Source organism: Ruditapes philippinarum, unplaced genomic scaffold, assembly GCF_026571515.1.
Source record: "Ruditapes philippinarum isolate M1 unplaced genomic scaffold, ASM2657151v2 ctg13173_1_1_1_1, whole genome shotgun sequence".
In the NCBI taxonomy this organism is placed as follows: Eukaryota; Metazoa; Mollusca; class Bivalvia; order Venerida; family Veneridae; genus Ruditapes; species Ruditapes philippinarum.
In genome coordinates this window covers 3,993-17,459 of record NW_026858263.1, presented here as the reverse complement: position 1 = coordinate 17,459, position 13,467 = coordinate 3,993, and the positions used below count along the sequence as shown (strand labels likewise).

Here is a 13,467-nt window from a genome sequence, read left to right as displayed (position 1 = left end):
TTGAATGTGAAGTTAGCACTTTCACACAGCAAAACATGATCAGTTTTAATTAAGAAAAAAGAAATTCTCTGTGATTCCAACTGCATTGAATATAAAAAAAAATCTTCAACTGCATCTTAATACCCAAATACATATCTCAAGTGATTTTCAAAGTGTTCTATTTTCTATTTTTTTTTTATAATTATACCGGTAATTGACTAAGTCGGAGTATGAATTTATCTTATCAGGCAAAAAAGATTCAAATATCTTTTTTAACAATCATATGGAACAGAAATGAAAGTAAAATAAAAAGCATGATAATTATGAGCCGTGTCATGACAAAACCAAACAAGAGCGATCAGTAATCACATGTGTCGCCTCATGATAGCCAATTTCATGTTGGGACAAATTTTGTGACAGACGGACAGACAGACGGACAGTGCACAACTAGACTTGGTACTGATCATTCCTGTAAAGTTTGGATAAATTTGCACCAGTAGTTTATGAGGAGTAGTCCGGACAAGCTTTTGCAGATACTGGCAACACACAGAAAAAAACACCTTTTTATCAAAGGGCCATAACTCGGCCAAAAGTCATTCAACCGGAAAACCCGTGCAATATGTGCAAGGACTTGAGCTACAGATCAATCCTGTAAAGTTTCATTGAAATTGCATTAGTGGTATAAGAGAAGTAGTCCGGACAAACTTTAAAATAAAAAATTATTAAAGGGCCATAACTCTGACAAAAATCATTGAACCGGAAAATGCTCACAATATGCACAACTACACTTGGTACTGATCATTCCTGTAAAGTTTGGATGAAATTGCACCAGTAGTTTATGAGGAGTAGTCCGGACAAGTTTTGTGACGGACGGACGGACAGACAGACGACGGAGAAGTGATCCCTATATGTCGCCACTACTCCGTAGAGGGGACACAAAAAGTGCGTTTGCGACCAGCATGGATCCGGACCAGTCTGCGCATCCGCGCAGTCTGATCAGGATCCATGCTGTTCGCTATCAGACTGCGCGGATGTGCAGGTTGGTCTGGATCCATGCTTGTCACAAACCCGTTATGTTGGTTTTGTCATGGCATGGCTCATATATTTTTAACAATCATATGGAACAGAAATGAAAGTAAAATAAAAAGCATGATGTATATATACATGTACCTTTGTGCGAGATTATTACCTTTTATCTTACCTTCATGGAAGTCCATGTGCCGATTAATATCAGAATAGGATACAAACTCTTTAGAACAGAATGGACACTTATATACCGTCCGTCCGTCTGTCAGGGTCGTAGCTTTGCACATGGATTCACGATTGATGGGCGATTGCACTATCCCAAGTCTACAAGAATATAAAAGAAACTGTCTAAACATATATAATTTATGTATTATTCTTATTTTAGCATCTTCTGTTTTATGATTGACTAATGACCCAACTTATAAATTCTTAATGCAAATTGAAATACTGTAACCATTTGTTATACTACTCAGTTAGGGTCTTTGTCTTTTCTAACTAAAATCCATTGAATAACATATCTATAATAATATTGTTGATTTCAAACATTGAAAGGGTCTATACATGCAAGTTTAATAAAAGGAGATGTCAAGTGTGTCTATGTGCACGCTAATTAATTCTATAAAGACATGTACATATTTTATTGTATAAAACAGTATTATATTTCTTTTACACAAACACCCCAAATGTGGCGTCTCTTGACAAAGATGCCTGTTTGGCATATTTATGTCATTTCCTTCATTATTAATCATATCACTTATTATTTATCATATCAATAAAAAATATGACCTAAAACAATCATTTCACTTTACATAAGATCACAAACAAGCATGTTACTTGTACATTAAATAAACAGAAGTCACCATACTATGCATGCTATAACAATACCTAGAATGAGTCCTTGATAACGATGTCACTTTTCTACCATCAGTGTGACCAGTGTCTGGTGGGCTGTACATATTGAATGACCACAGAGGTCCGCCTTTCTCCTGACCCAATGGGAACCTTGGATAACCTAGAAGACTTTCACGCACACCTTCCTTACTGTCTCGGTCTTCCGGGGAGGTATCCGACTTTGATGACGAATGACTGGCAGGCGAGGGTGATTTACTGGTACCAGCACGCGCATCTGGCAATAGTTGTGTGCTAACTGGCAATGACATCATCTGGTTCATTGCCGCTAGACTCGGAGGTAGGTGGTTTGGAGGAAATATCATTGGTTGTGAGGTATTGTTTAAATGATGAGTAAGTGACTGATGGGCTGCCAAAGCTTTGGCCATCAGGAGATGATTTGTGGAACCCAGTGCATACCCTGGCATAATAGCCTCCGGATTACTGGCAGTGATTGGTAGCTGAAGTTCCGGTGATAACCCGTTTGACGCTTCATTGTTGTTTGTATCCTGTGGACTTCTGTCAGATTTTGAGAAATTGAGAGGTAATTCATTGTCTGAGGTTGTGTGGTTTTGATATGATAAATGAACTGGTGTGGATTTCCTTGATGATCGACCTCTAGGTGACAAGTCACGCTTTAGTGGTAGTAGGGATCTTTTAGGGGCTGTCCTAATTTCAACGTCACCCTCTTCAGTATCATGTATTTGGTTGTCTGACAAAGATTCTGACCAGTTATTGTCAGAAGAGTGATTAGAAAAACCTGCGTCTGCAGCATCTGAAATATTGTCGTCTGCAGCAGATGGTGATTGTGGCATAACAATGGTAACATTTTGATTTGGTAGTGCTGAGGTATTTTGATTTCTTGTGGTTTTAAGATTTAAACATTCATCTGTAGCTGTTTTTGGGTAAGTTTTGTGAAGTTTTGGAGGCAGTCTCCATACATTCACAAAGTGCTGTTTGCTTCTCACCCAGGATGATCTAAATTTAGATTTTCCGACAGTTTTCCAATGAATTCGCGATATGTGGACCTGTAGACTGGTGTACTGATTGAATGTTTTGCCGCAGATTTTACAACAATAATTCTTATTCCAGGAATGGAGGCGCATATGCTTATGGTGTGAGATCAAACTATCAAATGTCTTAAAACAAAATCTGCATGAAAATGATCCGTCATCATTGTCCTGGCCATCATAGATAAATGAAGAATCTTTGGTATTACAAAAACCGGAGATATCCGACGTATGATTTCTTCTCATATGTTGCTGCATGTGAGCTTTCTGGGCAAACATCTCATCACAGAAACAACACTGATAATTTATTCCACCCATCTTGTGATTATGAACTGATAAATGATTCTGCATTTTGCTAAGAGATGGTAACATTTCACTGCAGAGATAGCATTTAAATACAGAAGAATTTTCCCCGCGGACTGTATCTAGGCCATCCAATCTAGTGACCAGAATAGTCTCGTTCTGAACACTAAGTTTACTTCGTTTTGCAGGCGTCTCACACTTTCTAGCCATCTCACCATTAACAGCTGAGTGTGCACCTTTAGCCATGAAACTACTGCTCCCTGACTTACTCAAATCTAACGCCATCTTATCATTACCCGTTTGACCATTTTTACCCTGAGATACTGTTTCAGACCCATCTGATCCAATACCCATATTCTGACAATAGGAATCAGTCGATTTCGCATCATCTTCCAAATCATCAAAATCAACATTTTCCCTGTGATAATTTCCTGATTCCGACCCGTATAATTGTGTTAGGCCTGTAAGGTGACCTCTTTGTAGGAGATTCATCTGAGCACGAGTTTTCATGCGGAGGTAGCGTTCTTCTAGTCCCGGACTTAACTCTATGTCCACACCATGTGTAGCTTTCAGATGGTAATGCATGCTACTTTTTGCTCGAAACGGTTTAGTGCAATACTGAAAAATATGGTTGAATGAAATGATTGGAAATTATTATACGCAACTTATTTCAAGTCAAATATATAATTTAACAATTTGTTTAATTGCCTATTTCCACAAAAACTATAATGTCAACAAAATAAACAAATAATATTTATAATAAGACAATAAATATAAATGTTTGTAACTACAAGTTTTAAATGTTAAATATTTACAACTACGCATGTAATTCCAACTTACAATGTACTATTAACCTGTTACCTAATTTATATGACGGATTTGCCCAGTCTTGAATTTGGAACAGTAGGTTAAGATATTTCCGTATAAAATTAAACTGAGCTACAAACAGTCTACAGCCTGGTCAGACAGTATGGATGTGTAGACTGACTTGGCAAAAGCTAACAGTGAAGTATTTCAGTTCCAACAGGTTAAGGGTTAATGAAATAAGAAATACGCAGAAGATTTAAAAGGAGTTGTCAATATTTACAAACTACACATTTTGTTTTTTCCTTCTTCTAAACCTTACCTCACATCTGAATGGTTTCTCTCCTGTATGACACATCATGTGACGTTTTAAATCGCTTGGCTTCGGAAACATCTTTGCACACACAGCGCAAACATGTGGATCTACCATTTCAGACGCTGACGACTTCAGAGCCGCTTCATAGGCTCTCATGTGACTGTCATAACTCGTTTCTTTTACTGGCGTCAAATGTGGCGGCATTGCACTATGATACTGTATTCGCGATGACAAACTCTCATCGCTATACTGTTTACTGGCCATGTCTATTTCTTTGTCAGGGTTAATGTCAGAATGATCAGAGAGTGAATCGTTTGACGTTGGACTTGTAGAGAATGTTGACCTACTATCTTCATCTAGAGGGCGCTTGCGGCTGACTTTACTTTGCTGTGCGATGTTGACATTCCCTTTTGGAATGGCTGAAATTTCGTGAGTAGTGAACAAATGGTGTTGCAGTGCATCTTCTGAGTTGAGATTTTTGTGACATATCTAGAAACAAAAACAGAAAATAAAGTTATTACTAAACATCAGTAGAAATCTTATAGATTTAATGCAAAATGTTGAGGAAAATTTAGCTTAAATTAAAATTTTTGCCAAAATCGTTTGTTAAGAAAGAAGATGAAAATACATCATATATTCTGATGTCATTCAAGAGTATAAAATTTCATTACCCCCTCCCCCCCCTCCCTGTAAATATATGTTAGAACATTTCATTTTGCCTTCCATGTTATGACAAAACAGTGAAATATCCTTGACAGATGGCAAGTTATTTTACTTTACGTTCATGTTTCATTCCTATATAAACAATACCTGTCTGTCCCTCATTTATCAATACTGCTGATAATTAATAGTGCACTGTTAAGCACTTAGTGCTCAATTGATATTTAAAGTAATAGCCTTTTCAATGACAATTGGCCATTCCTGTTTGATTCCATATTCTGCGTGTGTAACTAGACTATTCATCAATGGTTAATGGGATACAAAATCACAGCAGATGACGACCAGAAATAGCATGCATAGATTTAATACATAATAACCTGGGTTTGTCCATTGCCATAACTGAACTTTTGCTTTTATTTATAAACTTTCCGGGATACAGTTTATTTCCGATAAAGTGAAAAACAATCTGGAGTGCTTTATTCAGCAAAAATACATAAACAAGAGAGTCATAATGGTCTATAACTCAATTAACAGAACAAATTTTAAATTCTAGCAAAGCTTTTCTATGAGAACAATAAAGATTTTAATCCATAGACAATTTCTTTAATTTCATTATTTTGGAAGCATCACCCAAACCCTTGGGTATATTAGCTTGTGTTATGCATGAAAATAAGAATTTACATGTGCTGTGGTTGCCAAGAGGCATGATGACTTTGTCTTCAGATGTGTCCCATATATTATCTCAGTTCCCATCTATTACAGTCAACTGTTGGTGAAGTTAATATTGGTAAAAAATGTACTTATTGTAACTTTCCATTAGGAACATGACCAAATATTAGCTATGAAATTTACCCAGCTAAATTCCTACACAAACATTAAGGTCCTGTTCACCTTTTTGAACATCTATAGTTTAGCTGAGAAATTCTTAAATGGAAAATGTCAAGCCAATTTTATAAGGAACTGCCCATTATCAAATTTGGGGATATCTGAAGATGAAAATATGAAGTTAGTTAGCCAACAGTATATAGAGCCTGGTCAGACAGAAAGGATATTCAGGCTGGCCTAGTGACTCTATAGAGGTGGCTAAAGCTTATCATTTTTCAGTTTCGACAAGGTAAGTTTGAGTCAAAAAATCGTTGCCCCTAAAATGTGACAGACATAATTATGGTAGTCATTATTGTCATTTTTTCAAATAATAAAAAAAAAATACAAATGTTCAAAAACTGCACAGATTTTCAAAATTGGTTGGATTAATAGTTTGCTTATACAAGAGCATCCCTGGACTTGAGCTTTGACCTTTTTATTCTATGTACAGTCCAAATTTTGTGATAATCTATTGATATCCATCCATAGGTCAATAAGTTGATAAATTTTTTTTCCTGTTTATTGTCAGCTTGAGGCAATATATAACAAGAGGGCCATGATGGCCCTGAAATCGCTCACCTGTATATAGGCCCTTGGGGCGGGGCCAATTTTAACCCAGGTTTTTTTTTTAACCAACTTGGTAGACACCCATTAGAAGATGTTTCATGATAAATATCTAAGCTCTAGCTCTTTGGGTTTTTTAAAAGAAGATTTTTTAAGTCTTTACTATAGACATATAACGAAAATCCGACCCCCAGGGCGGGCCAATTTAACCCTGGGGTTTTTATTTGAACAAACTTGATAGACACTCACTAGAAGATGTTTCATGCCAAATATCTAAGCTCTAACTGTTTGGGTTTTTAAAAGAAGATTTTTAAAGTTTTTACTATATATATACATATAAGGTAAATCAATAAAGTAAAAGTTTACAGACGGAAGCCGGACAAACGCCAGTTGAAAAGTGATCACAAAAGCTCACCATGTCACTTTGTGACAGGTGAGCTAAAAAGAGGTCAAATAAGTACATTTTCAATTACATGTAGGTCCGAAAAGAGCATCATTGAAGGATGTTACATGCTAAGTTTGAAGTATTTTTTTGATAAGCTGTTATATCAAGGTACTGATGTAGGTCACTAGAGCATCCATTCTATTGAGTATTCTGTTCTAGCTTAGTATTCTAAATAATTTGAAAATTAGGGACTTTTTTCAACATTGGGGGACTTTGTCTACATAATTATAGAAATAAATGAAAAGCCTATGAAAATTTTTGCTGTATTTCAGCATTTGCCAAAAATATATTGGTGCATTAATTTTTTTAACTTCCTTTACCAGAGTACATAAAAAGTTCAATACATCTGAGTCAAGATATAAAACATTAATATTGACCATCATTGGCATGCAGGTTATATTTTGCTCTTTTTATTTCCTTTCAATTGTTGCTTTAGAAGTATATAATTTTATGTGAATATAAAAGAATTTCACATGCATGATTGTAATTTCATGCTGGAACTTTCAAAAATGCGTGAATCTTACAATTGCACATCCTAGAAATTGATAAACCTATTCCAGTATATGTTCCGATGTGCTAATCTGAGCTAATCTGTATTTCCTAAACAATTTGGCATGAAATATATTTCATTTGCCAACATTTATTTATTGTTTATATCTTAAATTTACCTCTCTGCATTTTAACATTTCCAAGATTTCATATAAATTTTACCTTCTAGTCAGAAAAATCTGTTATCATACATAAGACACCAGCCTAAACAATCAAATTATGAAACAAAATTATATAATTATTGGTCTTTATGTATAAATAGACAATAAAGATATAAATAAATAGAGTATTTACTTACAGGACATGAAAAACTATTTTCTATGGACTGTTCATTTAAATGCTGTTCAAGGTGGTCTTTGGTTTTGGTTGAAATGCTGTCTAACTCATGTTTGCCCGCTTGCACCTGATTGACCTCAGTATCATCAATATTTGACCTTTCAAGGTCATTGTCATTCTGAGTGTCCTTAACCTTCACACTAAGGTCTTGAGGTATTAGTTCATCAGAGGTGTGATTTTCAGTCTCATCAAGAATTAAACTATCTTCATCATCATCGTAATCAACAGAACCGTACCCGTTATTATACCCGTAACTATCTTCTTTACTTTCTTCAATAACGCGTAACTTGTATTGTATTTCCTGAGAGGACTGGTCCCCGGATGCTTCTAGTTTTGAGGTAGCTGTCTGGTTCCCATTAGTTTCTTCACCGTCAGCTTTATCATCTGTGAATAAAACACAAACAGTTTAATATAATTAGTATGAATAACACTTGCTGGTAAAATACAAACAAAAATCAATATAAAAACACTAAATTCCTGTACCCTGAAAACCAACAGTTACAATTCAAAGAAATTCATAGATATGAAAGTGTGAAAGAGCACCAACTCCTATTCCAATAATGTTTTAATTTTCTGTCTACAATTCAAAGTAATCTTCGTGATTCAATTTTCAATAAACAACTTGGCGTTATATTGCAGTTTGCACAAGCATATTCCAGGGGAGCAGTAAAATATGGATTTTCCATTGTATTTATTTACTTGCAGGATCACATTAAGTCAGAATATATATGTGCATGTGCCAAATAGGGATACGAGACGCAATTATCTTGAGCCACTTACAATATAAATCAGATGAACTTTTCTTATCTTTCAGGTCTTAAAAACTTGGAACAAAATTTAATCTCATTCTCGGTTTTTTTTTGTGTTTTTTTTTTTTACTTTGTTTGGTTCCTGCTTTTGTTATTGCAAGTCACATAAATTCTGTAAGTGTCATACTATAATCGTGACTTTAACAGATTCTGTATTTAATTCATAACTAGGCAATTCTTGTCTCAAGTGTTGATTTGAAAACATTCTAAAATAAATAATAAGAGAAACTTAACATTTGGAAAGATGGAATATCAATGTTTGACTAGACTATGAATGTTTGACTAGATTCAACAATAAATTACAGTGAAACCCGTTGTAAGGACCACACATCAGCAACCTGTAATATCTATTCTAACTTTATATACTTGTAGGAAATTTTTTTTATTTTCGTATTTGACCAATTACTTTTTTAGTTTTAACTCAAAAGTCTTAAAGATCATGGTGACTTCACTGCTTTACCTGGATTGCCCACTCCATGCATTATTTCTGGTTCATGTGGGCACCGGAGTACCACAAATTATCTTGTTAGCTTTCTAATCTTAAGTTCCTGTCAAGTGGAATACAAACATACAGTTGTGAGAGGGAAGTGCTCTGAAGTCAGCACCCTAGTTGGCCTCAATATATAGGTTCGACAGTAACACATTTATCACACCAAGTAAACACAGGTTTCTTATCTGTTGCGCCCTTTAACATTTATCTATTTCAATATTAACAGGAAATTATATAATACTTTTAAAAGTGACTGATGTGGCAAAATAAAGAAGTCCCTTAAACTGAGCAGGACTTTTATTCAAGAAGAATATTACAACTTAACTGGTAGTTTTGTCAAATAAGATAAAAACCATACAGGTTATAATGAAAATATAACAAATTGAAAAACAAAACAAAATGAAAAGGTCAGTAAATAAGAAGTACTTAAATATTTAAAAAAAAAATTTTTATCCCAAAAACCATGCATTGTATAAAATTCTAGCACACATTATTCCCATTCATACAGATAGGACTGTCAAGTGCATTATAACATGATATATACATGGCATAAAAAAAAGAATGATTACACCTCTATATCAAATGATGTTGGGTAAGTTACTTCTACTCTCAATGAAGTTCAACATATTGTTATCAAATTCTCTTTTTCATAAATTTTACATGTTAGAATGGAAATAATTATTCAATTTCTTGCTTTGTAGCATAATAATGCATGGTTTGTTCAAGCCAGTATAAGCCTTCGTAATTACATTCTTGAGCGTTGGAACTCAAAACTAGCACTCAAAGTTGATAACTATTTTCTTAAAATTTTTCCTGTTTTAAATTCTGAATTAAGTTGGGAAAGTTTTGATGATATAAACAAGATAACTATCATGAGGTAGACATTGAAATTAGTAAAAAGTTATCAATCACATGCCTGAAATTTGATAATGACTGTAAAAATCAATGTATATAGTCTACACAGATAGTCCACACTCCACAATGTATCTGATTACGTTATGTAAAATTGAAAATATTAAATGTTTACAAATCTGTTTCGTTTACTAAATGTATAAAATAAATTATACATGTTACCCATAAACATCCTTTAACCCTTAACCTGTTTAATTAGTATTATATATCTGCCCAATTTTGAATAAGGTATTATATTATTAAAGGGATAGGCATAAATATAAAGGGAAAGGCACAAAATTTAAGGGATTCTTAATAACAACATACTAACGATGACTAGCCAATTAACAGTATAGAGCCTTAAGTCAGACTGCCTGGAAGTTCAGGCTAGCCTAACTATATTGAAAATACTCAGCTGGCAAAGGCTAGGTACCAGGAAGTTACAGCCTAACAGGTACCTTTATTACTTATAAAATACTCAATATTTCCATATACACACAAAAACAGTCAAGTTTTAATAATTAGACACTGTAGAAAATATTGAAATGACAATTTAATTCCTAAGTATTCTGTACTTTTACAAAAAAAATCATAAAACTACAATACAAAATGTTACAGCTAATCAAGGAATAGAATATACGAAATGTTAAAATAATATTCAATGTAAATAAATTGTTTTAAAGTAATTTTATATCAATGTTTTGATCAAACTTATAAACTTTAATACCATTAGAATTAACCACCTACCAGTGTTTCTTTTACATAAATCCAGTGCAAATGCCTGCTCAGGCATCTTTCCTCCATATATAACACACACACACTGTTTATTAATCAATTTACAGTTTAAGGCTTTTCTTATTTCAATCTATACAATTGTGAGATAAAAACTCGACCTCAATTCTCGCACAGTTTTGTGTGGGGTACTTGCTGTGCGTGTTCTCTTTTATAAATGTGTCCGATATAATAAATGAGATCAAACGTAAATCCAGCACTCTATTTTTTGCATAATGTTATGAAGAAAGTCCTGCATGACTGCATTATTGTAGAAAGTTACTTCATTTTTACACAAGTAGCCGATTTCCACATGAACTAATTGGTTTAAGTTTCAAAACTATATAAAAAACGTCTATAAAAATAGCAGTGCATGAAATAAAGCCGGAAAAAAAAATATATTGCTGAAATTTTTTTTAATCAAGTCAGCATTTCAAGGGTAGACTATTTATAGAATAAAAAAAAGATCACTTTGTAAAAAGTGCATGCTATTAAATTGTAAATGTTTAGTGTAATTTTAGAATAAAAGAAACAAAATAAATATTTTATCATTCAATGGCTCAGAGATCTTAAAGACTCCGTGCATGATGCTTAAACTCCACCAGAAATTTCTTGCACATTATCAACTATAAATTCTAATTCTTTGGTCATTATTTTAAGTATAATTATCACAAAAATAAGTGAAAATATTAAAGAAGATGAAGTATGTTGAAATTAATCATGACTTAATACAATGTACTTTAATAGGACATAAGCAGGGTTTAAGACATCAGTTATAATCAGGGTTCGAACCCACTGAATTAATATTCAAGGTTTCCATTAGTCAGCATGTGCATATAAAAGCAATTCCCCCTGTAGCATCCATAGTTTAAGTCTCGCACAAAAAGTTAAATTTTAAAAATCTATACAAAATACTGTACTTAAACAGTTCCAAATCAATAAAGTCACTGCCAAGCTGCGTAAAAAGCCTGCCCAACTGTTTGAGAGGCATGAAATTGCGCATTAAGTTTGCACTACTTTATAAAATTAATAACCTTTCCTTTTAACATAGTATTTATATCATACGATATTGTCTTTCAAGAGTTCTTTAAATATAGTAATTTTATATACTGTTTTATCTTTCAAAAATAACTTCCTCATGGGAAAAAATATATATTACGTCAGTACATTTAGTTCATTATAAACATTTTTAACTCAGAAATATATTTCTATTTTTTTTGTCTATAGTTGGCTAAAAATATATCAAGACAAGACAGTCTACGCAAAAAAACAACAACAAAAAAAACCCAACAATTAACTGTATTAATCTTGGAAAAGTGTATGGTGCAAAATAAGAAGGATCTCCAAGATATATGGTATAATGCAGATTTTGAATTTATCTTTTACCACTTTCCAAAATGAACAAGCAAACAAGGAGTCCATAAGCCAGGGCCACATTCACCTATCCAACACAGTTATAATCTTTCAACCTACTTTTATCGTACACCCCTATCAAACATGCACTACATTTGGATATTTGATAAGCACACCCAGTTTTACAGGTGCATTGAAAGTATGCACACTGTACCTTACTACCTTACCAACAAAAAGTATCCTAGGTTTCCATGAAAACGGTAACCTACAGCAATATAAAAGTCAATGTTACTTTCATGAAAACTAAAACGCAATATATCTGTAACAAAACAGCCCAACGCGCATTTCAACTCAAACTATAAACCTAGTTTGAAATTGAACCCTAATTTTGTACATTTGATAACACTATCTTTCAATGTGCGTGCATAAAATTAAAACAAGAATTTCAATGCGTACTCCTGTCCTATTTTCAATCCTTCAAAACAAACAAGCTGCATGTTTTGTTTCCAATTTAATATAAAGTCCTGATCTAGAAAACATGATTTGCATTTTTCACATGAAAAACAAAAAAAATAGATTCTTAAACATATGGTAATGTTCACACAGAGTTAGTGGTAAGCTGTGTCACAGTAGTATAACTATCTTTCCTTTCTATCACTTTAAAATTTGATAAGAAATTGTTGACAATATTGAAATAAAAATCATGGTGAAATCTAATACGCACCTTTAAATACAGTATTTAAGTTAGACTTTACTTAGTCATTTAGTCTACTGGTATTTCTTTTTTAGATACAATTGTAGCTTCCTAGTCCACACTGCAATTTTAAATATATTTTCACTACATATCCGATATCTTATTTAGATGAATTAATTAACCCTAATATCATGTTGATTTTCTCAAATGGATTTGTCCAGTTTTCATTTTTAGGATTGTCTATTATCAATTCGGAATACCAAGATAGAATTTCAAAGTAATTCAGTCAAGTTTGCTGTGCCTAAGGTTGTTTTTTTTCTAGAAAAAAAATGCACTCAGTTTGAAAATGCTTTAAAGATTATAAATTTTTTTTTTATAAAAACTCTACATATGCAAAAACTGCATTGAAAAAATGATGTGGACAAACATGTAACCTTTAATTACTTAAACTGCTTTGATTACATGGATGATAAACTTCATGAACAGCCCCTAAATTACTTAAACTGCTTTGATCACATGGACAATTCACCTCATGAACAGCTCTTTAATTACTTAAACTGCTTCGATTACATACATGATAAACCTCATGAACAGCCCTTTAATTACTTAAACTGCTTCCATTACATACATGATAAACCTCATGAACAGCCCTTTAATTACTTAAACTGCTTCGATTACATACATGATAAACCTCATGAACAGCCCTTAAATTACT

The 13,467-nt window shown here is 33.3% G+C and overlaps 1 protein-coding gene across 1 annotated transcript; it reads right to left on the bottom strand.

Annotated features, from left to right (window-relative positions):
• Positions 1-1,061: 1,061 nt before the first annotated feature.
• Positions 1,062-11,007, bottom strand: LOC132752598 (PR domain zinc finger protein 15-like). Its single transcript, XM_060742934.1, has 5 exons — positions 10,682-11,007; positions 7,707-8,128; positions 4,333-4,815; positions 1,891-3,824; positions 1,062-1,329 (listed from the first exon to the last, which is right to left on the bottom strand). The coding sequence occupies exons 1-5, from the start codon at positions 10,725-10,727 to the stop codon at positions 1,077-1,079; spliced, it is 3,138 nt and encodes a 1,045-aa protein (XP_060598917.1). The 5' UTR covers positions 10,728-11,007; the 3' UTR covers positions 1,062-1,076.
• Positions 11,008-13,467: the final 2,460 nt, after the last annotated feature.

What these genes read in the sequence shown, in the direction of transcription:
- LOC132752598 (XM_060742934.1), bottom strand. Translation starts at nt 10,727, where the DNA reads ATGCCTGAGCAGGCATTTGCACTGGATTTATGTAAAAGAAACACTG. An exon ending in TTTATGTAAAAGAAACACTG is followed by an intron (nt 8,129 to 10,681) that starts GTAGGTGGTTAA and finishes TTTTATTCACAG; the next exon opens with ATGATAAAGCTGACGGTGAA. An exon ending in TTATCAAGGACTCATTCTAG is followed by an intron (nt 1,330 to 1,890) that starts GTATTGTTATAG and finishes ATATTCTTGTAG; the next exon opens with ACTTGGGATAGTGCAATCGC.